Genomic DNA, 25056 nt, shown 5'->3' with positions numbered 1-25056 from the left:
GAGTTGCGTCAAGTGTGCCGTTTTTCGAGAACATGGCGTCGGCGAGGACCCCTCGGCGACTTTCCGAGCGTGAGTGACTTTGGTGCGGATCTCCAGTTCGATTTAAGTTCGTCGCGGAACGTTGCGGTTTACGCGACGTTCTCGAGTTTGCGTACCGTCGGACGCTGGGGGTGCGAGATGATGCGGACGGTGATGCCGACTGCGAGACGGTGCAGGCTTTAGGCGGAAGGTACGCAGCCGATTCTACAATCTCCGCCGTGCGAGTCGAGCTGCAACGTCAGAGATTGACGCGTGTAATTTGACGTATCGGACAGACGTCGTTGCCGAAGAGTGATTTAGTTGGTCTCCACTCCGGATTGAGAAAAACGCCGGCGCGGCCGCGTCGAAGGCTAACGCGCGAGTTTCGTCGAAATAAAATGAAAGAGACGCGCGTGTATAGCGACGTGACAGCGCGCGAATGTTTCTTACCGCGTTCAACGTTTTAAACTGTCTGTCAACCGCGATAGGAGCCTCGGCGTTTGAAAGTCAGATTTCCGCTTTCCCAAATAACGTCGCGCGCGTATAAATAAACCGTGTGGCGTATGCAAATTTAAATCGCCATCGGTTTACTTACCGATTTTCGCGATGGGACGAGTCTCGATTCGATTTTCATTGTAAACGCATCGCGAAAAGCATTGAAAGCATCGATAAAAAGAAAACGTTCTGTCTGTCCATTTGGAAATTAAAAAATCCGTCCGAATTGAATCAACGTTCAGAAACGTTCTGTTCGGTGATTTATTAAGCGATAACGAGTCGATATCGTTCACAAAAAGAAAGAAGAAAAGCAAAAACGAACGAGGCGTATAGGTGGTCCATCGCTTACGACTACTGAGTGACGCAAAAAGATTGTACAGATACTCAAGTGTATAGATAATAAACGACACTGATCGTTAGAAAAATCGTATTTGTTTGTCCCATTTATTATCCAAAGCTCTTTCCATCCAACTTCCAATCGTTCGTTTCTTTCACAAAACTATCGATGCTCGCGATTGATTTATTCCCTCTCGCTCGGAGATGGACGAAGAAAAAAAAAAAAAGGAAGATATTACGCCGTGTCGAACATATTAATTCTCCTCTCCGTGATCTCCGCTCTCTAGTCCACAGAGTACATCCCGAGACGTTTTACATCGGCAACGCAATCACTTCGCTCCTCTTACACAACTTTCATTATACAGATCGTAGGACTGAGGTTTAATCGCGGTTGTTCCAGATAAAGGTCTCTTTGTTGCGATAAAAGGCGCAACGTGCACGAGAAGGAGAGAGGAATGACATAATGTATTTACAATACGTACTGTGTACGCCTCTTCAGGCGGAGATTTCTGTTTTTTTTTCTTTCTTTTTTTTTTTTTTTGTTCTTAGATTTTAGGCCTAATTCGCGAGACACACTGATTAACACAGCGCTAGAATTAGCGTCCTACGTTACAGGCTGGTATAGTTAGCGTGTAGTAATAAGTTCGTTGTTTCTTCTTTTTTCTCTCTCGCGCGCTTGTAAATGATCCCCCCCGTCCCCCCTCGCCAATGACAGCGGGCAGAACAGTGGTGCGCCGCTATTAAACGCTGACAACGGTAAATCTGTTTCGTTCGAGATTTAAAAAGGGGGTGGGATCTCCTCAAAGAGCCTTCGGGGACGATTGTTTTATCGGACGATCCCTATAGCCAATTAATTGTGTTAATGCATTGTGCGTACGGAAGAACTTCTCTCGCGTCTCGGAGAAGACACGAGAATCGATTTATAAATTGCGGCTGAAGCGAAAGGAAGAAATTTGTTTGCTTTTGAATTCTTTTGTAACCGATGCCACCTGAGGCCACTGCGAAAAATTCAGTTGTGCGATACGTAAGACGTAAGACGTGCCGTGGTGTATATTGCTCTTAACACCGTCTAACACCTTGCTTTTTATCGCCGTCATATAAAATTGCGATTTATTGCAGATATCGCAACACGCTTGAGAGACCACGCTGACCACGATCGTACAGAAGCTGCATCGCTTTATTAATCACAGTAGGAAATCGTCGAGCGAAGGAGGCTACGGAGTGTGTATACGAAGCGGTCAAAAGTCGTCCACTTTTACGTCGAGTCGTTGCGCGACGGCGAAACGACGAGATACAAATAACGTCGGTTTACGACTAGAGAGGCTTTAATTGACACGATTAAGTATAAACTGAGATCCTTGAGTTTTCCGTAATGGCCGATTCCTCGTAACTCACAAATTCCAGTTGATCTCACGTACGAAATATGTTTGCGGAAGAGAATCGAGATACGAGATATCGTCTACTACTCGATAAACTCGTACTTGATAAACTAATTTCGCGAGATCGAGAACGCTGAAGATTTACATGTTAGTTTGATTTAGTTCGTATATCCAATTCGGTTACTTACTCTGTGATACCAGAGGAACGAATGAACAAATTACGAAAATAGATACCGCGTGTTGGTTGAACACTCGGATCGCCACCGACGACTTCGATCGTAATCGATTGTTCGCACTTGTATCGCGAAATATAAGCTCTCTCTCTCTCCCTGCCCGATTGAAATCGATTTCGATTATAACGCAACGTGCAAAAGATAAATGGAGTTCGTCGCCGATCCTCTCGTCTAGACTACATTTGGTACCGCGACCAGGGTGTGTGTGGATTGAGTTAAGTATCACAGCTGGCCCCCGCTATAATATCAAAATCAAAAATAAACGAGGGATTTTGAGGGGGCCTTAAAAGAGCCGTACGCTCGCCCCGACCCCGTTCCCAGTTCGGAACCGGACTTTTTACATACGTTTACCCGTCTCGTATTTATTGATAAGACACGTCTATGAAACGTAGAAAAAATTATACAAATAGTGGCTATCTAAGATCTCGGGGTTCCTCGGGAACGGGGCCGATCCGATGGAACTCCCTTTTTTTGCGCGTATTTATATTCAAATATGTATAACCGTTATTATTAATAATAATATTAATTATTCTATTTTTTTATCATTAATATTATCATTATTATTAACTCGCACGCTAAGGTAATCGCTGTGACGGTGCGTAAAACAGTACGGAAAATTGTATTCGTTCAATTTCCCGCGGTCACCGAAGCAAAGCGTTTTTTTCCTAACGAAATTATATTTATAATTATTTAACTTTGAAATATCTATAATCTATAAATTATGGAATATAGTCGTATGCATATCGAGGAATGTAAGAGGTCGATATTGGCGTGACGAATTTCTGTCAAGAACTCACACACACAACTTGTATTTGTATTGCACCGGCACAGCAAATTACGTCTATTATATCGAGAAAAGCGTGTCGAGATCGCACGAGGCTTCGTCATATTTTTTTCTCGAGATTCTACTTTATACATGAAAATTATAATCACAGTTTGAGTAACCCCGCAGTCACTTCGCGTTTGGTGAAAATTAGCGTGCCCTCCACCGCTCGTGACGACTTTAGACTTACAAATTCGTGGAACAGTCAAATCTGAACCCCTCCCCCCTCCCACAACAAAGTCTATTTATTATAGAGATTTTCTAAGTAGCTAGAAATCAATACATAAAATTTGCGAGTTTTGGAACTCGATAACGATGTAGAAAACGTTAATACGAAATTTCCTAATAATTATATGTCGTCGTACACCGCGCATTGTATATTCTTTATCATTAATAATGGCGAAGTAGACGAGAAACGTGGAACAAACGTGGAGAAAACGCGAAATATAGACACAAATGGTCAACCACAATATGACAATTCTATTTAATTTATTTAGAAAGATTTAAGTATATATTAAACAGATGCGTTTCTGAACGCATTTTTTTTATGACGAAATCATCGGTAACATCAACGACCTTTCTTTTTCTCAAATTATATATTTACCAACGTAATAGGAGAACGATACAAGATAGACTTTAACGAGACTATAACATTGGCAACCCAAATAGGTACGTAGCTATTCGATACCTGAGATTTTTCACGACGTTTTGGAAAGAGTCTGATATGAGGAATCACACGAGGAATTTTGATTCCGCGTATGTGAATACTGAAGCCTCGCACGAACGCGGTGCCATAATGTTGAAATCTCTTAAAATATTTTCTATCTTTGACTCTCTTCTTCCGTTTCTATCGCTCGAAGAACGCAGCTCCCCCTCACATGACGGTGTATCGTTATCATTTAGTTAATAGTACAACCGAAATCCCGTATAATATATCGCTGTGTATGTGTGTATCCCGTGTTTCGGAAAGTTGTCACACGTGTTCAATGTATCTCGTCGATAATAATAATTTAAAAGTAATATATCATTCACCGTGAATCATTATTGAATATGATTCACGTAAATCGTCATTATTTATAAATGGACGTTTATATCTATCGAACTAAGTAGATTTCAAACAACTGTTAGGAAAGTTATATACAAGCAAGTCCATTTCTAAGAACTTTCCGCACTCGTAACTTTCGTTCGTAATTTTTCTTAAATACTTCGCTATTTGTCAATGTCCCACGGTGAAGAGCGTGTCTTCGAGCAAACAAAACGTATCGAATTTATGGACCGTCGTTTATCGCATAAACGTTTTTCTAGAAACTTATTCGTCCCCACCGCCGGCATCCGTCTCGCACTCGCAAGAGCCGTTAACTCCCACAACTTCCGGCGCATCTTCGTTCGTCGTGCCGTCCGCGTTACTACCCGCGATGTCTGTCCTCTCTTCAGACTGCTCCTCGATGGTTTCGAGAAGTTCTTCCTCGACCTCCTCTCCACCCTCGGACTTGTCGACGATCGGCTCGTCCTCCGCGATTCCCGCGGGATCTCGTATCGTTTCCTCGTTCTTCTCCTGGCCGTGTAACGCCGTTATTACCCTCTGCTCGATCGTGAGCTGTCTCACGGCGTTCTCCAAGTTATCCCTAAGAATATTCGCGTCGTTCTCGCTCTCTTGCCACGTGAAAGGCATAAAAATCATACGAACGAGTTGGTATAGCCGTCTAAAACCCAGCTTCTTGTACAAGCTTTGGCTAGCTTCATTTTCTGGACGTATAACTACAAACGGACAATACCCTTTCTCGGCTACGCGTTTCGTCAGGTACCTAAAATTTCACAGACATACATAAATCTCATTATATCTCAATTTTGGCGTGTGCGTGACAACATCGCGATATAATATTTATTTAGCGTGGATAAAGCGATACACCTACGACTATCTAGTTAAGCGTTATTACTAATTGCAAACATTGTATATATGAACGCTATTAGGGCTCTTCCCTACCTTGCTAACTTTGTCCCATACCCCTTCCTACGATATTCCGGCTTGGTCTGCATGGAGAACATAGCTCCGTAATAGGATTGTACCATCCAAGCGGCCAAGCTACCCTTCGCGAACACTCCCGCCGCGGGTAGTGTCCTGATAAGTCGAAGGAAAACCTCGTGACATTCCATGTCGTTCGCCGGATACAATTCGTGGATTCCCTCGGCATGCTCGGCCTTGAGTTGCCGCACCTGGACGTCAGAGTCGGACTCCTCCTCTTGGCTTTCTTCCTCCTGCTCCAAGTAATCGCACGCGCAGACATCGCCCACCACTGTCTCGATGGTGCCGGTACCTTCGTAAAGACGCGTTAATTCCTCGGCAATGTCGGAGTGAACGAAATTAATGTACAAAGGTCTCGACCAGTCTATCAGAATGTCCTCCTCTCGGAGAAGGCGAAGCAACTCCAGTCGGTCGTTCGGGCAGAAGACGCCGACACTCTCGTACACCAAACCGTGTGGCTGAAAGCATAAAGATGCGATTAGCATCGCCGTAGTATACATAGAGAAAAGGCTATGTGCGAACGATAATACTGGGAGATCGTAAAGTCTTTACGGTCTATTTACCGCTTGTTGTCATAATTTACGCGCGGCTTTCTCTAGAATCTGCAAGAGCTTAGGAATAGAAGATTATGATACTTTGATGCACGCCAGTGAGACATGCTTCATATTTAAGACTAAACGATGAAGTATGCGTTTTATATTTCAATCTATGTTTACGTGTCGAAAAACACTGGTAGGGAATAGTCGCTTATTACCGAGTCTGCGGCACGAATGCGGATTAACGCGGCGGGTGCTAAATGTCAAAGGATACAATGCGGTTCTTGGCGCGGTTAAAATTCTTTGCCAGAGAATACGTTACGTGTGCAAAACTGATAATCAATGGCCAGTGAATTTATGGCGCTACAGAGCTGGTAATTGAAAAGCATATACAAAATTATCTTGAGAGGAATCGGGAAGCTGATGGGATTAAGCGAGTCGCGATTCGTGTCGGCGACGACGACGAGGGAGCAAAGAGGAAGGCGAAAATTTGGCGGATAGCCAAGTCTGTGGGATGTGGGCCAATACACTCTCGCAACTCTGCATTGAGAAATGGCGCGTCTGGAAGCACATAATAATTTTCGTGGCAAGGCCACTTTTTTGATATTTGGCGTTTTTGCGACATCTCTCGAAATTAACGATTCGTCGCGGTGCCGCGGCGATCAAATTATTGTTTTCTAATCGAAACAGTTCGCTTAATTTCAGTTTTTTTTTTAACGATCTGCTATATATCTTGCAGTATAAAGAGATGTTAAACAATAATGTAGATCGCATATATATAACCAAAGTTACACGTACGTGCTATGAAATAAATTAGATTATTTTGTAGGTGGGCAACTTTTTGAAGTGCAACAATGTAATTAAGACGGTAAGTGGGAATGTTATCTCAAGTAAAATACTATTACAGAAATAACAACTTTTGTTTAAGATTGCATCAGGTAAACTTCTCCTTCTCCCGTAAATTTAATAATTTATACTTACAGATAATGTCATTCCGGGAAAATGTAAACAGATTGCGTCCTCTGGCCAATCGTTAGCCACGTAGAAATGGAATTCCCAGACTCTATCTCGCATATAAGTTAATACGGTTTGTTGAAACTGCAAGAAATTTATAATATCAGTGAAACATTTCCCTTATAATTAAATGGCATAAATTTATTGTTAACAAAATGTTATAAAAGTAGATTAAATTTATTTTTCATGAAACGTGGAATTCAAAGCGACATTTACATTGGAATGAGTAGAAAAGTGTTTATATTCGCACGTGTCAACTTTAACAAAGACGCTGTTTGCAGTGAAAGGGTAGATATTTTCGAGACAGTAAAAACATATATAGAAAGAGAGAGAGAGAGAGAGAGAGAGAGAGAGAGAGGGGTGGAGGAGGATCAGAAAGAATCTAATCAAAGGCAATGCCCGGTCCGGTTAAAAATAACTCTGTCACTTTTGATATTCTTTTATATATAGTTCTCTTTCATTCCTTATATAATACAGTAGATCCCTGTATAACACAGGGGATGCGTTCCGTGTTGTATGAATTCGTGTTATACGAGTCACGTGTCACATAGGTTATACATATTATATATGGATTGTGCATGTGGAATTGTGGAAACACACATTTATAAAAAATTTATTTAAAAAATGTGGATATATTAAAAATGCAACGGTAAAATATTTTTTATTTTAATTTTTTAAAACAAATATTAAAACTTTTCCGTCATGTTATAGGAATCTGTGTTATATGAACCCGTGTTATATGCGGGTCTATAAAATATAAAAAAAAAACTTTCTTCTCATAAGAGGGATACATTTTGCTTTCATCAGAAATTGCAGTTGCACAAATGTTCATAAATATATGAATATTGAATTAGCCGGTACATATTTATGTCGCATCGAGGAGTTCCTTAATTAGACATACTGGGTGAAAATAACGAGCGAAACGAAGGATACATAATTTTTGCCCAAGAATAGCATAATAGGTAAAGTAGTCAGGTCAACAGTTTGAGAGATAAGAAAGATCGATAAAAGTAAATGTGCTTTTGCGCACGGCAGTTACTTTTAACTTTCCAAATTGTCAAGATGACGTCAAGTTGGATAATTATATCGCCATATTTTGTGATTATAAAGAATTGCGCGTGAAGTCTTTTTATGGAACATCTTTGTCGAAAATAGAACTCATTGAAATTATTATTTAACAATTAAGAATAACGTATTCGAAATATTTGGAAATTAAATGCTCAAAGAAAATATCGTAGAAACAGTAAAACTTTAATTATTATCCAATAACACGTGACGATCGAGATTATTATTTCATGCATATTCTGTGAGCAGACGATGAAAAAGATACGTGACAAGCCGATTCATGTTTCAAAGCCCACAGCCAGTTTGAAAACTGATAATTAGTGAGAATTTTATCAACCTCGATATCTCACATTATCAATTCATTCTACTTTAGCGAGGGCTGTGTATTGCCCCGTGTTTTCCCAGTGTCACGTTCTAGGTCGTTTACAACGAAAACGTGAATAATTCAACTCTTTTTCGTTGACGTTAGCACATTTCAACTTAGAAATATCGCCTAGATTTCCATCTCATCGATATCTCATCTTTCTTGTATCGCGATTTTCCCCAGCGTTCAGAAACGCGTGTTTCATTCGCATTACATTCCTTCGCAATTGTTAAAGTGGATGCTTTCGTTCGGATACGTGTCCCGCTTTACGAGCCTCGCGTGCCATCGTCGAAACGCGCGGCGACGATCGCGCGCGCGTTCGATATGCATATACGGATTTATGAGAACCGCGCCGCTTTGATAACCGCGCGCGAGAGAGAGAGAGAGCGAGAGAGAGAGAGAGAGAGAGAGAGAGAGAGAGAGAGAGAGAGAGAGAGAGAGAGAGAGAGAGTGATGCCGGAAGAATCAACGGCGCGCCGGCGCGCCGGTGCTGTACAACACCATTAGATTGAGCCAGCACACGAAAATGACTGTGCGCAGGCCCTGGCAGTTTATCCCGGAATAAACCGCCAGACACTACTGGTTCCTACAACGTATATACGGCGCGGAAAGAGGCATTCAGGGGTCAAGGTCGCGTGTCCTGACGCACACACGTAATGCCGTTGCTTTTTCGTCGTCGCACGTAGCGAAATCGATGCACTTTGCATGCAACGTATTGTCAAAGTCCGCTGATGATTGATCGCCGCAATGATACAGTGTCCGCGCGCCGCGCGCGCGATGCCGATCGGCGGCACGTTTCCTTCGGTTTCTCGCTCTTTCATCCCCCCCGGCCGAGAGTACTGAAAGCCTTGATCGCTTTCGTCCACGTACTTCTCACTTTTTTTTTTTTTTTTTCTATTATATATAATTTGTCAGGCGAGACGCGATTGATTCCCGTCGACTGGCTCGGTCTAATCCGCTCCCTCCGTCAGGCGAAACGGAGCGGGGAGAGACATGCGGCGGGGGTGGAAAAGCCACGAGACTGCAGCCCGTTCAATTGAACAATATCTCTTTGTGGCGCGGCTGTACTCTCACTATACTCGCGCGATGATTGAAAAGCATATATACGCGACCTTTCACGTTGAAAACAAGCGTGCTCCTCTGTGTCCGCGGGACGAAAATATCTAGGGTTTTAGCGTGACCATTTATATAATCGAATCAATAAATTGATAATACGGATCCGTCATCTTCCCCGAGACACGTGATGCCGCCGCGGCTTTTACCTAAATGTGATTTCAATTTCGATGATATAACGTTAAGGCCGCCGCGGAGCGCCGTTGGCCGTACACAATTATTGACATCGATATAGCGCCCGGAGGTTTTTTTTCTCTCGGAGTAACATGTGAAGGGGGAGAGACTCGCCGTGCGCTAATAGGAAATCGCGGATGCCGTAGTAGTCGCGAGGCGAGGTCACGAGATCGGCACTGCGGCGACTCGCGAATGATACGGTCGGCGACGACGACAACGTGTGCACAAGCCGCGACCCTGGCCTTGGTTCCAGCGCACCTTGCACGACGATCTTTCGATTACGGTAGCGTGCGGTCGCGCGTCATAACGTTGATCCCCCTTAACAACGGGGGTTGAACAAAGTTTATCGAGTTGGTACTCTCGTTGTAGTCCGGCAGTTGCATCGCAAAAGGGAGAAGTGAAACGGTGAATGGACTTCAACCGGACAATTTGAGCGAACCGAAACACAAGTCGCGTGTAAACCGTTATTTCCGGCAAGATAATTCATCGTTCATGAAATTTGTACGTTGATTTTAATAAATAAATAAATAATTATTGTTTATTATGTCAACTCCGAGAGGTTCGCTTTCACGATTTAACAGAATTGAGAATGACATTGATATTTACGTTGAAGCATGATAAAAATAAAAAAAGCGGAGTAAAAGTTGAAAAAAAGTATACGCACAATTATTCTTATATCTATCCGTTAAATATATGCTCTTTATAGTTTTACATATTGTAGATAAAGGTTAAACACACACACATTACTAAGTTTTTCCTTGAAAAAAAGATAGTCGCTAGTTTCTTGCTGTTAAAAAGCAAACAGAAATTTGTTTGGATAGCTATTTAAGTTGCAGCATTTATAATATTAAATTGAATAGCCAAAAGTTTAAGACGTTTATTATGCCAACAACTGGTACAAGAAGCAGTTGGACTCCACACACACACACACACACACAATATATATATTTCTCAAGTAAATATTATACGGTCCAGCGACACTGATCAAATTTCACAAATATTTGGACATTCGCTATATCACGTAACATCGGCATATCATTTTCGCGGCATAGAAAATATATATGCCATATATGATGCGTGCAGCACGCATATAATATAACTTTGATCGCGTCACAACTATCAGCACTCGGACTAACTTAGGGGAGGATTACGCGTTTGGACATTGTATCCTGCACGATAGTAACCCTTATCCCACCAATGAGTGGGATTGATCCCTCGAGAACGAGCCGACCTATCTCGTGACCACGACAGCGCGACTTTTCGCGAATTCTGTGTGCCAAATGAAATATCAAATATCGCAAAAATCGGACGATAAATCCAATCTCGGTTTGTTAGATTTATCGTCCAATTTTTGCAATATATTTGATATTTCACTTGGCACAGATTTTTAATTAATTTCAAATTTATATTATCTTAAGGTACACATACATATGCCTTCTCTTTTTACCCATAATGTCACACGTAGCAGTGCCCAGTTGCTTACGCGTGACAGAAAACCAACAGGTTAATGTCTTTCTTCTGAAAGACGAAACATTAAAATTTCAACTGCGTGGTCAGATGGACTCGCGAACCCCGAGTCCTCGCGGTTACGAGTCTCGCACCTTTGCCACTAGACCACACTGCCTCCCCCCCCTAAAATATTATAAGAGAATATGTACATATTCTCTCTATAGAAATTTACGTTTTATCCTGAACTGGAAGTCTGCTAAATATACGCTCTCACGGTGTATGCTGATGAGTTATATCTATTCCGAGACATTGTTGTTACATCGAGAGTAAAACGTGAGACGGCGGTGCGTGGGGCGCGAAGGCAGGAGATTATTGCAAAGGTTACAAAATAATGGGTTTGATATTAGCCTGGCTCTCGTATTGCGAATTCGTGTTGCTTTCTGCGGCTTTAATTGCATTATTGATCAGCAAAATAATTGTTGGTTTAATTTGGTGTTTGAAGAACGTGGTCCGAGATCGTTTATAGAAAGGGGCTAATTTGCACGCTGAATAAAATAATTAACCGTCAAGAAATACAATGTTCTTTTTTTCTTCTTCCTTCCTTCCTTCCTTGATCTTGCAAACATAAGAAAATTCAATATTTATCAGTCTTTCAAAGTCATTTTTGAAAGTACGTGAATAAAGTAGGAAAAGTAAGAAAATTAAAAGTAAACGAAATAAAAATCAAAATTAAAATTGAATGTAAGTCATATTAAAGTGACAATTTAAGAACTTTATTAAATAATATGGGAAACGCGCAACGCGTAACGTCGATAATATCTGAGCAAAAATATTATTCATAGCTATTTATATACATATAAATAAAGTCTCCTGTAATGAAAAAACTTTTGCTATATATTTTCAATTTATTTTTTAATTGGGAATCACACCCTTTTGCACACAGTTGTATATCGTTAGTTCCGCGATCCTATATACATTCCCCTATGTTATTCGCATTCTCTTTACTGGACGTCGGGAACTTTTTCTCTTCCGTAATACTTCTTCCGCTTTCATCAACATCAAATTAGAAGCTGACGGCGCTTTATAGCCTCCGTGCGAAACGTGTTGGTAATTTATAAGACAACCGTATCAAGCGGGTGACAACAAAGAGATGTAATGTTCTGAGTCTAAATATAGAACTATTCCTCAGTAAAATGATAAATATATTTCTCAACAATTTTTTCTTATCCGTTATCGTAGAAACCATAAGTACATAACCATGCCTGTTAACAAAAAAAAAGAACCAGAATCGCGATAAGAGGAAGATATTTATATTTTTAACTACAATAAAGGTGAACAACAGCGTGCAGAATAATAATACCTTCAACGAGTCAGGCAAGTATTCCGTAAGAAAATCCAAGAGCTTAGATAACTCCTCTTCAGCTAGCAGACGAAAATTCCGACCTCGTTCTACCGCTTCGGGGCACTCCATGCTGAAACTAATTACCGAAAGATTACTTCGTAAGTGCGACGTGTAAACTTTCGACTCTTCTTATAAACGTCGGCCTCGAGAACGAAACCTCCGATTATCTCGAGATTAATTACGCGGAGACAAATAACTCGTTGCTTTATTTTGATGTAATCGATAATTGAATTTGACGAAAGAGATTGACACGTAACTTTTCAAGGACTCGTGAAAATACTCGTGCGGCATTAGCGAAGGCACGCGACGTGGCCTGCTTTATTCATTATCGCCACACGCTGGTTTCAGTTTCCGCAGATTGATACATATCATCGGCGAGAATATTATGTGTATATATAATCACGAATTGCGCGAACAGTTTGAGCTCAGCGTTAATGCATGTTATTAGCGTAAGCTTTATAATCTGAACTTTTCAAGGCCTGGCTCGTTGTTTGTAGTGCTTTACGCCGGAGTTTAGCTAGACTTTAATCTTTATCCATATTAAACGGTTAAAAAAGGTCTCCCTACTATTGATAAAGTGTCATTATCTGTTTTTATTGCGAAATTTATTATTACGACGTTCGAAGACTAGTAAAAATATCTAGTAAATCATTTATCGATATTATATAAAGTAATATTTGTGGTAAACATCAAATTAGAGATCAACTCTGTTCAAAATAATTTATCAGATTGAAAAATTGGTCCGTCCTTTCTATTTTTATGTAATCGCAGCCGTACAATGCAATTGTAATTTATGTGTTTGTTAAATAATGTCACGCGCGTATTGACATTCTCACATAATGGAAACGCGTAAGACAATTTGCGCGGATACGCAAGAAATGCCGGCGATATTACGCGTCGGTGCAATGTGGGTCAGCATAACCTTCAACAAAATTTCCTCGGACAGTAAGGCTTCTTGTGTTTTAACGTACGCGCGAACTTAGATTCGTAAGATTACGACGCAACCGATTCACGAGTTACGCTTGCGTTACGCAAGTCGTCCGATTATCGTTTGTGCAGCAAGTTAAAAAAAAAAAAAAAAAAAAAAAAAAAACCGAGATATCCATTATCGCTTTACATTGAGGAATAAAAAAGCTGATGCGTGAATGACGCTGAAATAAATTTGTTTTATAATGGCGCTCAATATTCCTGCAAATTGGCTTTTGGACGAAGAAATTGCAAAAAAAATCGCGGCGCCCGAGATCCGAGTGATACGTGCGATGAATATCCCCGATCGGATAAAATTGGTTACGTAGCGTTTCGCAAATTTATAATTTATATATATATATATATATATGTTCTATATATATATATATATATATATATATATATATATATATATAATTTATATATATATATATATATATATATATATATATATATATATATATATGTTCTCTCTCTTACGTCTGCGAAAAGGAACGACTCGAATAACTCGCACGGTGCGCAACGCCAGTAAACAAGTTCCGCGCTCGTTTATTAACCATAATAAATCGGTTATACGAGCGTAAACAGACAATGAAGGAAAAGTATCGCAGTAAAAATATCTGCTATAACGATCTTAATCTTGCGGTCTTTACAGTTTTATCGTTAATCGATTTCAGTTGTGCTGTTTAGCACGAAATTGCGCCAAACTGTACGCTCGCATGGCACGTACAAGATTACCTTCTCGTATTACTTACGTCGTATCTGCATACTTTACAGTTGGGAATTGAAACAGCGAGAGTTTTATTCGCAGAGAAAGAACGCGCTGGGGGCACTCTTGACGATAATCGTCGATAGCCAAATTGCGTTAAGTATCAATGGGAGCACATCCTCGTAAACGACGTCGGAGGTCGTAACACGCACGCCGGGTGAACGCGAAAAATTGCCGATGATGCTTTAACGGAGAATTCGCGATGATGACGAGATGAGAGAGGCGAGTGTGCGTCGTATCTCGTGTTCGACGTACCGGCGCGGTACGTTCGCGAGACCGCAAGCGGTATGCCGTGCCGGTCCAGTAGCCGGTGTTGTGCGTGTTGTGCAATTCCCAATCCTCCCCCTGCAACCCCGCGGCTTGTAAGAAGGGTCCGGTCCAGATGTACGTCAAGTGGACGTGTCCCCTCGTACCCTCGCGTCCGTCGCGTCACTACGCGTCTTCTTGGACCGATATTTGCCGGTCATTTGCGTCTCGCATTAAATTGGCGTGCGTATATAATATATACGCGCGTTTTAATCGATTTACCTGAACGAGCGGCAGGCTGTCGTTCACGTTCCGAGCACGCCGTGGGGTTCCGTCTCCCCGCGGATGAGAACGACGGACAGGCCGACGTCTCGTACCCGGGGATCGTTGATGATTGATTCGCACCACTGTTCCCGATTGATCGCGCGCGCGAATTTCGGTGGGGACCCGCTTCGGTGTTGCGAAGCGGAGCCTCCGCCGCGGCCGCCGAGGGTGAGAATGGTCGCGGGGCTGTTGTCAAGGGGTAGTTCCAACGGAGGAGGCACCCACCCTCGCCGCCCCCTGAACCCGCACTGCCGCCCCTGGGCCACCGTCGCCCACCGTGCACCGAGCGCCGTCGAGGGCGCGACGGCGCGCAAGCGTCGCGACGCCGCGCCGGACACCCGCGCCGGCAGTGCCGCGGTTCAAACCGTCAGCGCCCTTGGAAGGTCTGCTCTTGCAGGGCCGTGATGACGTAGTCCGCGGATCCGCGACAGCTGAGTCGATTCTTTCTCTCTCTTTCCCTCTCATTTCTGCCGAGAGAAAGAGAGAGAGAGAGCCGGATGTCGGTCGCGTCGCGAGCGAAGCGTTTTGCATGATGCACGGGCGATCGTGCCGCGCGCGTAAGGTGGGCCAAAGCGGCTCGTAAATTACAGGTACGGAAGGTGGGACGAGAGATCGTTAAAAGCCGGCACACGCACACGAATGCCAAGTTCACGTTCCACGGACGAAACGGAATGTACAATCGCGGGGCCCTAACCCTCCGCGCGCTCTCTCGCGATTGTCACCTTCGCGAATACAAACACGCGCGCGAGTGTCGGAACGGTAAACGCGAATCGCGGCTGAAAACACGCGATATTAATCGTGATATAACACGAGAGAGCTCGGTTAATGTTGAATGAAAACCGGTGACGGGAGAACAATCGTGCACGCGTCGCGCGTCATCGCGATGACGATGGGTGAGAAAGGCACGATTTCCGCGGAGCCCGTGGTGCGGCACGCTCGGTTTCTTCCTTGCGCAGAAACTACAGAGTCTCCCGCATTGCCTCTTTACTTACCCCCCGAAAAACTTGCAGCGGAAACTAGGGTCTTGCAGATCCAGCCGTCGCATAGGCGTCATAAATTTATGAAAAATTTTTATGGACGTATATATCGTTTCTCGGATCAATTTCTAAAACGGTTGATATTATTTTCGTATTATGAAACAAAAGAATTTTACCCATAAATAGATACTCCACGATCAATTACATTTTTAAAGTGGTATACGTGAACTAATTCAATAGTCAAGCGAAGCACCTAATACGTGCCCATTAAGAATTCTAAATGAGCGCTAAAATGAATTTATAATGAGTAAATTTCCAAGTACCACGTTTCTGGGAGCGCCGTGGAAAATATTTCAATGTCGCGCACGTTTTCATTTAAACGTCGAAAATTGCAACTACTCAGCGAATATTATAAAATACGTTTGATTTTTGTCATGTGTATATTTGTACATAAAATGATATTTAAGCTCAACGCGCGATTAATGAAACATTTCGCATTTACCCTCTGCCATATTTTTTACATTGTAAATTTCGTAGCTCAATGTGATGCTTGTATTCCTTTAAAATTAAATCATTATGCCGTATTATTAACCCTCCGTCATCCATCTGTTTCTGCTAACGCCGTCATTCACACATGGGGCTTTTAAGTCCAGCCTACTTTTATATTCTTTTATGTTCTGGGCTTTCAAAAAATCCTTAAGAATTCTGAATTAGTTGTCAACATCTCTACTACAATATCCAATAGATTTTAAAGTCAAATGTTAAACTTAATTGTTTATACAAAGCGAAGTTTGAATATAAATGGAAAAAATGGAATATTGTTTAAAAATTTATAACTTTGCAACAAATAAATATTAACAAAAATGATTGTAGAGTTTTGTACTTCAGACTATGACCTTTCAAAAGAATGTAGTCTAATTTGAGTCGACTCCAAAAAGTATAATTATTTTAACAAAAAAAAATGATGACATTTTTTAGACGGGTTTATTCGTATGCTAAATACAGAGAAAAATAAAGTTTAACTTTCTTTTGCTTAGAAATAAACTTTTATTGTAAAAAATTGTTAGTTATATATAAAATATCATTACAAAAATATAAAAGAAAATAATAAATATAAAAAGTAAAAAAGTATTGTATTGTTCGGCGTTCTTTTCCGTCATTTTGTAAATAATACTCTACTAATGATAGAAGTGCTCTAATTAGCAAAAACTATTAGAAATATAGTGAAAAACCGAAAAAAAAAACATTTACTTACATCGGTAAACACTAACGCCGTCATCCACATGGGTCCTTGCTCAAACACGCATTGACTGAAACCGCGGCGTCACCGCGGCAGCGAGACCTCTCTACTGTCAACTTTCTTTAGGGAAGATGCCAAACACCGCCTCCACGAAAAAATGCGAGAAAGACATTTCACACTTGGAGCTTTAAAGCCCCATATGACGGAGGGTTAATCGCGAGAAGAATTAGAAAATACGTTTATAAAACAAATAAGACAAGCAAATGATTGCGCGTACAAATTTCTTTATCAATATATTCATGCTCTTTTAGAATCGATGTTTCGCGTATATCTAATCAAAATAATATTGAAATGTTATTAAGTTTAATTCAATTGGAGTATGCGCGCATAGCACGCGATTTACACCATGAATGCTTGCCGCACTCGCTGTTCCATTTGCCCCACCCTTCTTCTCGTTTAATTACCATCCTCCGACGTACTATCGTAACTTTCTAATTCAAGACAAAGAGCGTTTTATATACATTTATGTAAGGCCGCGCTATATAATTGTCCCACAAAATGTGGCCAGAGCAAATCCGTTTTACGGTGCAATATCACGAAAGGTTAAAACACGTATCTTGAAAACGTTATCCGGTCTCGTACTTATTGTAGCGTAAAACGGGAAAAGTAAAAGTAGATTATACATAGTGCGTCTTGTCTTTCAATTAAGTGTTTAGTGCATGTGAAAAACCATTGTACAAGACAATGTTTTTCCTTGATACATTAACAAGTTTAAAAATAGTACACTCGAAGTTTGATAACTTAAGAATGTCATAGAAGTGTTTTATTGTATAAAAATAAATTTAGAAACATTGAAAAGCACATAATAATTTTATACATAAAGTGTTAACATGAGAAATATATTATAATCTTATTGTTTGAATACATTTCCCTTCGAAAAATGATATTCTTCGTACAGAACTATACTTTATCAGATTAATAATCTTTTATTTCCAGTTAGTCGTTACATCAATAATTGGATCGATGAAAAATTTTGAAATTTAATAAAGTAACGTACAGTAATAAAGTAAGATACAGTTTTTAGATTCTAAAAGACATTTAAATTTTTCAACGGTAATGCCGTCAGTAATAATCTTTTACGCGAGATATATGATCGTATTTCTTAATACTTCGCCATCACGTACCTACAATCTCAGATCGACGTACAAAAAATATAGACTATCAAATTCGACATCAGTTCGCATAAAATCCTATCTAAATCAGACATTGCTTAATACGTGCTTGCTTCACACGAATATTCATCTTATTTATTTATTCCAAAGGCGTCCTCTGTTCTCCAATAAAGTCTAACGTAAAAGCGGCAGAGGTAGCTCCCGATTCAATTTTACAACGTCGTCGATGAGATTCCGCTCTATTTCGTCCTTGATTTCGTCAACGATTTTCGTTGGCATTTATCGCGGAGGTAAACATGCTCGGCATTTACTGCGCATCGCGGGGCGCGATCCACCCTCGCCACGGTGCCGCACTGTCATCGGGCGTCGCGACGCAGAGGGTAAGGCACAGCCTCCTGCACTCTTCCAGATCGATCCGTCTGGCCGACGAGCAAAATCGCTAGGAAGTCTTGGTGGCCTAAAGTCTTGCTATGTCAACCAGCAACGGCACGTGCAACGTCGATCGCTATGTCGAGCTACCGGGGATCCATATTCGGTATGAGTAACTTTTCGTTACGTGCGATTGCGATACGTGATTAATTATCAGCGATTACGCGAGCCGCGCGAGCGACTCTAACCTCGGGGTTCGTCTGTCAGTGAGTGATAACTATAATAGTTCCTGTGTGCTGGATACCTTCCTCGTGACTTACTTTAACAAACAACTTTAATAAACAATTCGATTGATATCTACAATCGACCGGTTATTTTCCTTCTTGCGAACGAGATCGCGAGAAATTTTCACTCGAATCGATCGTGCAATATATTTTCGAATCACATCGAAGAGGATCTTTATTAATCGTTGATATTTATCATATCTCCTTTTCGAGTTTTACCGTAATGAAATAACGATCGCGCGAACGATGCCACGTTGACACGATGTATATAGTTATAAGACCTCTGGTTTTTCCTCACTGCAGATATATTGAATTTCGATTTACTGATGCAGGATAATGAAAGGAAATTATTTCGTGCATTTTATCGTGGTATGCAGACGCAAAAACTATTTACTTCTATGCACTGCAAGAAAAAGATTTGTAATATAATATGGCTCTAATGGAAAAATAAAATTCAAGGATAAAAGCAGAGCATAAAATAAATGCGGGAATAGAAATTCTACAGAATTCTGTAAAAATATTGAAGAGCTGTTGAAACATTAAACCCAACATTAAACTTAACATTAAACCTAATATTAAATCTAAAACCCGCATGCATTGATCAAATTAACATTTGATATGATATTAAAAGAGTTTCTATCTGGAGAGAGAGAGCGACTAAAATATATTTAATGAATCTTTTTTTCAAGTAAACGGTAAAGTTTTTATGATCGATCTTTTTGGGGGTATTATTTGATAATTCCCCCAAAGATATCATCGATTTAGTTTGTAAGTGACTGTTTTAGCATATTGACTTTATTACAGATCGAAACGTTTGTCACATTATTTATTCAAATTTATAACAAATTCTTAGCATATACATCTAGCTTGGTTCGTTAGCCCCTTTTGTCTCCTTTGTTTTTAATTTTTCCCTAAACCCTAACCTGTTGTTATAAAAAGATATATTTTAAGAAGCAAAAATCCAAATCAGAAAATTGAAACTCTCGTTATGTATTTACTCTTGAACAACATTTCAATACATCCCCAGTAGATGGTTCCTCGTGGGTTTTATATATCATACAGGTATATTAAATAGGTTTTATATGGACTTTCAATATATTTTAGGCTGCGGTGTGGAGGCAGTTCATGTTTGTAAAGAGCTAACGGTACTTTACTAGCTTACAGTTATTTACGCCGAACAATAAGTGGTTTTCGTTCGTTGACAATGTAGTTATAAATAGCCTATATTTCTGTCTTTATACCTTCAATAGAATGTGGCTGCTTTTCTTTACAATTAAATCATTTGGTGAAATTTAAATTAGATCATAAATCAATTTTCCTTGACTTTTCCCTCCTAAACAGCTTGTTCTCCTTTTAAGATTTTTAAATTCATGCGTTTTCTACCTGGCCAATGCATTCCTTTTCTTATATACTACCACATCGTCATGTGATTTAATATATGTATAGCATATTTTTATCGTTGCCATCGTTTATGTACGTCGTGATTTTATGCCGTATTTTTCTTTTTCCCCACACTGCCGAAATGATTCCTAAAGTATTTTTTGTCCTGCTGTGCCCCATAATAAAACGTTCAAATTCTTCGGATTTAAAAATCACTTCAGAAAGAAGACCGTGTTTTATATACAAACTTGATTTTATCGTGTCCAATATTTTGTTGCTGTGTTTTTCTGTTAGATTTGTAACTCTAAACACAGCGACAAAAATCTTCTTTTTTTTTCCATTTCCGGATATACGTAATTTTGATGATGGAAAAATTCCCAACTTGTGAATTTTTCTCTATTTCCGATTCGACTGTCGAAAAGGTCAGAAAAGTTCATACATTACTTTGGAGGCAATGTAAATTTGTTCAAAACTGGGATAATATGAATTCGACAGAAATTCGTTGCATAAATTCTACATCTCGCAAAACAAATTTACGCTACTTATCCTAACACCCAATATTCTCATCGCTAGAGTAAGTCAACAATTTATTTCAAATATTTTGTTTATTAATGAATCTGAATTTATTATCGGAATATATCCGCAAAAGCATTGCAATACTTATTCCAATCCACGAGCGCTAGCCTTAAATTAATTTTGTTTTTGCCTGTTTTGCAGATCGGATCATTGATAGCAGAAAATACAACGAAAAAATTTATTATGCGATATGCATGCATATGATCGAGAATGATATTTTCATTCTTTATTTTCAGCTTTTCTGCAAATGTGTACTTACACTTTGAGCGCTAGATGTGCTATACCGTCTTGTACTTTGTCTCACAGTCCAACGATTTCTTTGAAATAAACGTTTTCTTTGCCTTTCTAGATATGTACGTGTTATCGTGATCTTTTACGGTCCATTCCCGAAGAATTTTCGTATGCATTGCTTGAAGTGTGAAAGCGTTCTGCTCGCTCATTTTCTTAGTGACAAACTGTTCGAATATTTTTTTTGACCGTTGAAACTGCTATTAAATCTAAATATATTAGGGGAAGAATATCCTATATAAAGGAATAGTATATAGAGGATTAAATCCCTTGTTGGGGCAAGGACAAACTTATATAGATATGGGTCTACCTTTGTGCCTTTGTGGGAAAATGATAATAGGGAACGACACAAATCACCAATTTCTGCGGAAAGAGAGATTCGGACATTCCATTCACTTGTAAATTTTACAGGTATCACCAAAATATTTTAAGGACATATTTTTAAGATCTAAAACTTGAAAAAATGCGAGAATAAATTTTGTTATATATAATTATATATAAGATATGTTCATTTCAATATATATATATAATAGATGTTTCCTCTCTCTCTCTCTCTCTCTCTCTCTCTCTCTCTCTCTCTCTCTCTCTCTCTCTCTCTCTCTCTCTCTCTCTCTCTCTCTCTCTTATAGTATAATTTCTGTTCTGTTAATAAAAAGAATTAAAAGGATAATTATATAATTATCGCATTGGTTTTTTATGAAAGTGAAGTTTGAAGTAATGAAAAAAAATTGCCCATATTATAATTATATATAAATGTAATAATCGTACATAAAATATGATTACACATGTACGTGATCATATATATAAAATATAATTTAGTCGCAATTTTACTTTTTAAAGAAAAACAATGCAAAAGCTGTTTTTAAAATTATTTTTCAATTATTCTTATTTATACGGACAGCTCGACGGACAGAGATTATGCAAGAAAAAGAAAATAGGCATTTTGTACATCTATCTAATATAATTATAGATTTTTACATATACTTATTTCTATATAAAAAATATTTATCGAGTGCCACAGAGGCACATGTTAATTATATTTGATATAATAGAACGACTTACAATTTTAGTCCTAATCCGAATTGTTAATTAAATCTTGTTGGATTAATGAATTTGGTATTGGTTGCTTTCCATTTACATCTAAAACTCAGATAATTCTCACTTGTGATGTCATTCTGTCTTTATTATTCATCAATTGCCAAAAAGGATAGAACGGACGTCACAAGTGAGAATTATCTGAGTTTCGACGATGTGAATGAAAAGCACCTATTAATTAAATCCTAACGAAATTAAATGTCTTAAATATATAAATCTTTTGTTTCACCGTTCGATTTCCCGTCTCATACATATTTTCCGAGATTTCGTCCCTTCGCAATCATTCGCAAATTACATTCTCGTCCAATTTTAATTAGTTAACACTCGCGGTCGTAGATAGCAGCGGCGGACAGTAAATATAAGTGTCGCCATCTTCGAACAATACGACGAATCAATTCTTATCTTATGTGCGTAAGGTGTGTTATTTTTGTTACTTGTCTCGCGACAGTGATACTATACGTTTGACGTAACGCTTTTGGCGACGACGTAGTGTACAGTTTTGTTTACGAAAGGACCTCTTTAACTCATGAACATGAGCACCGCGAGATAATTCGGTAATTACGTTTATTCAACATAAAACAATACGTGCACGAGCAAAGAAATCTCCGGCACTTGCGACGCTACGTCAAAACTGAAGAGAAGGGAAAAAAGAGAGAGAGAGAGAGAGAGAGAGAGAGAGAGAGAGGGGGAAATAAAAAGATTGATCTTGTTTCATTTTTAAATAGCTCGACATTTAACTGTGTACAGTGTATATAATTCCTGAAACGTGTCGTCTTCTGATGTTTACACGATCAACATAATTGGATTTGCGACTATACGTACTTAACTGCATCTTGCTCGATAGGCTAGCGTTCTCGCTTTTCCAACGCTTCATCTCGGTTATACCGTGGACGACACTTCCGAGTTGAATGTCTAAATGCTCGACGGAAAGAAAAGCCTTTCGCTTGTCTGCACTTTAACCCGTCGAGATTAATATCGTACAGATGTCGTTCGAGTAATTAATTCAACATGCATAGGATTAACGTAGGTCAACGCTGGTCAGGGGCGTCGGGGCTCTCGCTCTCGAGTCCTCTTTTAACTTCTAACTAGAGTCCCTCGAGTAAAGAGTTTTTCGTTCACCGTCCACCATTTTCAGACCAACTGCGAAGCGCTTTTCAAAAACGTTCAAGTCAGTTTTAGTATCTATGCAGTTTACTGATAGAAAAATAAATTTAATTCGCTAGTTTATATGTATATAAATATTATTATTGCTATAATAAATCTGTAAAAAAAGAGATAACAGTAGAATATGCAATTTCTTCGTAGCTATATAGTCTGAAACATAAAACAGTTTAATAAAAAATTGTCTAATTCTTACTTGAGACGTTCTATCTCTGGGCAATGTAATTAAGCGTTGAATACGAAAATAGTACGCTTTGATTTGTTAAACAAAGCGAGATGATTCGATGCGCAAGTTGTCATTTAATTTAATTCATTGAACGTGTTTATTGATATATATGCCGATTATTGCCAAAAAAAACCAAGCCGTTTATATACGCAAATGGAGATGGAAATTTTGTCAGAAAAGCCACATTTTCCTACATTTCCATTTTTTTTTTTTTTTTTATATTCGACACAATACTGGGTTATATTAAATGAATGAACGAAATTATTGCAGGTGGATTATTAAATAAATTATATTTCAGCACGAATGTATAGCTGCGTTTAAAGAATACTAATTAAAGTTTTAAAAGCTTCATAAAACAGGAAGTATTAATTCACAACAGATAATAATGGAATGATTTTGTTTTTCAGACTATATCCATAAGTCGAGTATGTGCAGGAAAAAAGTTCGGAGTGACAGACAATTTGACAACGTGGATTATACACAGCTTACGGAAACCGATAATGGTTTCTTTGATTCACAGGTGGGTAAAAAACAATGTGACAAATCAGCATCATAAAATATAGTTTCTTTGCGTTGTTATTGCGCTTGAGAATTTATTATTTAATACCTCAAATTAATTCTTTATCAATTGCATTTAAAACGTTGTGTTTCGTTACAAGCATCGTGTTATCTGTAAAAAAGTGATACTTTCTTTCATTTCAGTTTGTAAGCCCACCAGTGAAGATACCATGGAAGGCTATTACGTTAGCAGCCCTCCTATTCGTTGGAGGAACCGTTATGCTCATTATGGGAAGCCTGATTGTGAGTGGGCACATCGACTCGAAAGTAAGATTTATTTTATTGTGTTGTAGATATGTAAGATTATATAAAATTGTAATTGTACTGTGACGTCTTTCAAGTAGTAATTTTGAGCATGTATGCAAGTATATCACACGTTATTAAAATAAAAATTCTGTTTACGTTACAGTATTCAGATCGGATGTGGCCAGTGATAATTTTAGGGGCCTTGATGTTCATACCTGGGGCTTATCACATGAGGGTAGCTATTCTAGCGTATCAGAAAGTACCTGGTTATTCTTTTGACGATATACCTGAGTTTGATTAAGATTTATGCATACGTGCACAAAGTACTTATTTATTGACTCTATTTTAAAAAAAATCAATTTAATGATGAGAAATCTTTTGTTCATATAGTAGATTAAATTGCATAAAGAATATATATTTCGTGCTGGGGTATCTTGTATAGAGTTAAAGTAGCGAAATGAAACACATTTTTAGCAATTTATGACTATTACCACTGTGTTCCTTTATAAAATATCTTCTTTACATTTACGCAAAAAAAAAAAAAAAAAAAAAAAAAAACCACTACAATGCAGTGTTTTGTTAGCAAAAACGTGATAAAAATAATTTAAAAATAAATTCATCTATATTTATAAAAACAATTGTGATCAAAATACAGCATTTATTACGAAATGTTGGAATTACATAATATGTTTTCATGTTTGTATTATTTTCTCAGACCTGATAAATATATATGTATGTAAATTAATTACCACATG

General features: G+C 39.0%; 2 protein-coding genes across 6 annotated transcripts; one reads left to right on the top strand and one right to left on the bottom strand.

Moving 5' to 3' along the window:
- Positions 1 to 938: 938 nt before the first annotated feature.
- LOC143895842 (uncharacterized) lies at positions 939 to 14994 on the bottom strand. Of its 4 annotated transcripts, XM_077403252.1 has the most exons (6): positions 14688 to 14994; positions 14415 to 14602; positions 12383 to 12500; positions 6825 to 6941; positions 5269 to 5765; positions 939 to 5089 (listed from the first exon to the last, which is right to left on the bottom strand). In XM_077403252.1, exons 3-6 carry the CDS (start codon positions 12491 to 12493, stop codon positions 4594 to 4596), a joined length of 1221 nt encoding a protein of 406 aa, XP_077259378.1. In that variant the 5' UTR covers positions 12494 to 12500; positions 14415 to 14602; positions 14688 to 14994; the 3' UTR covers positions 939 to 4593. The 4 variants fall into 4 exon arrangements, with proteins under 4 accessions (XP_077259378.1, XP_077259377.1, XP_077259379.1 ...); XM_077403251.1 differs by lacking the exon at positions 14415 to 14602; XM_077403253.1 differs by lacking the exons at positions 14415 to 14602; positions 14688 to 14994 and adding an exon at positions 14146 to 14384.
- Positions 14995 to 18481: 3487 nt separating this feature from the next.
- LOC143895847 (transmembrane protein 230) lies at positions 18482 to 25046 on the top strand. Of its 2 annotated transcripts, none has more exons than XM_077403260.1 (4): positions 18482 to 18653; positions 23905 to 24017; positions 24200 to 24322; positions 24465 to 25046. In XM_077403260.1, exons 1-4 carry the CDS (start codon positions 18626 to 18628, stop codon positions 24600 to 24602), a joined length of 402 nt encoding a protein of 133 aa, XP_077259386.1. In that variant the 5' UTR covers positions 18482 to 18625; the 3' UTR covers positions 24603 to 25046. The 2 variants fall into 2 exon arrangements, with proteins under 2 accessions (XP_077259386.1, XP_077259387.1); XM_077403261.1 differs by lacking the exon at positions 18482 to 18653 and adding an exon at positions 22505 to 22664.
- The last annotated feature ends 10 nt before the right edge of the window (positions 25047 to 25056 follow it).

This window comes from Temnothorax americanus, unplaced genomic scaffold (assembly GCF_048541705.1).
Source record: "Temnothorax americanus isolate GAGA-0224 unplaced genomic scaffold, ASM4854170v1 Scaffold17, whole genome shotgun sequence".
Lineage (NCBI taxonomy): Eukaryota > Metazoa > Arthropoda > Insecta > Hymenoptera > Formicidae > Temnothorax > Temnothorax americanus.
Note: the sequence above shows the minus strand (reverse complement) of the source record. Positions and strands in the feature narration are given on the sequence as shown.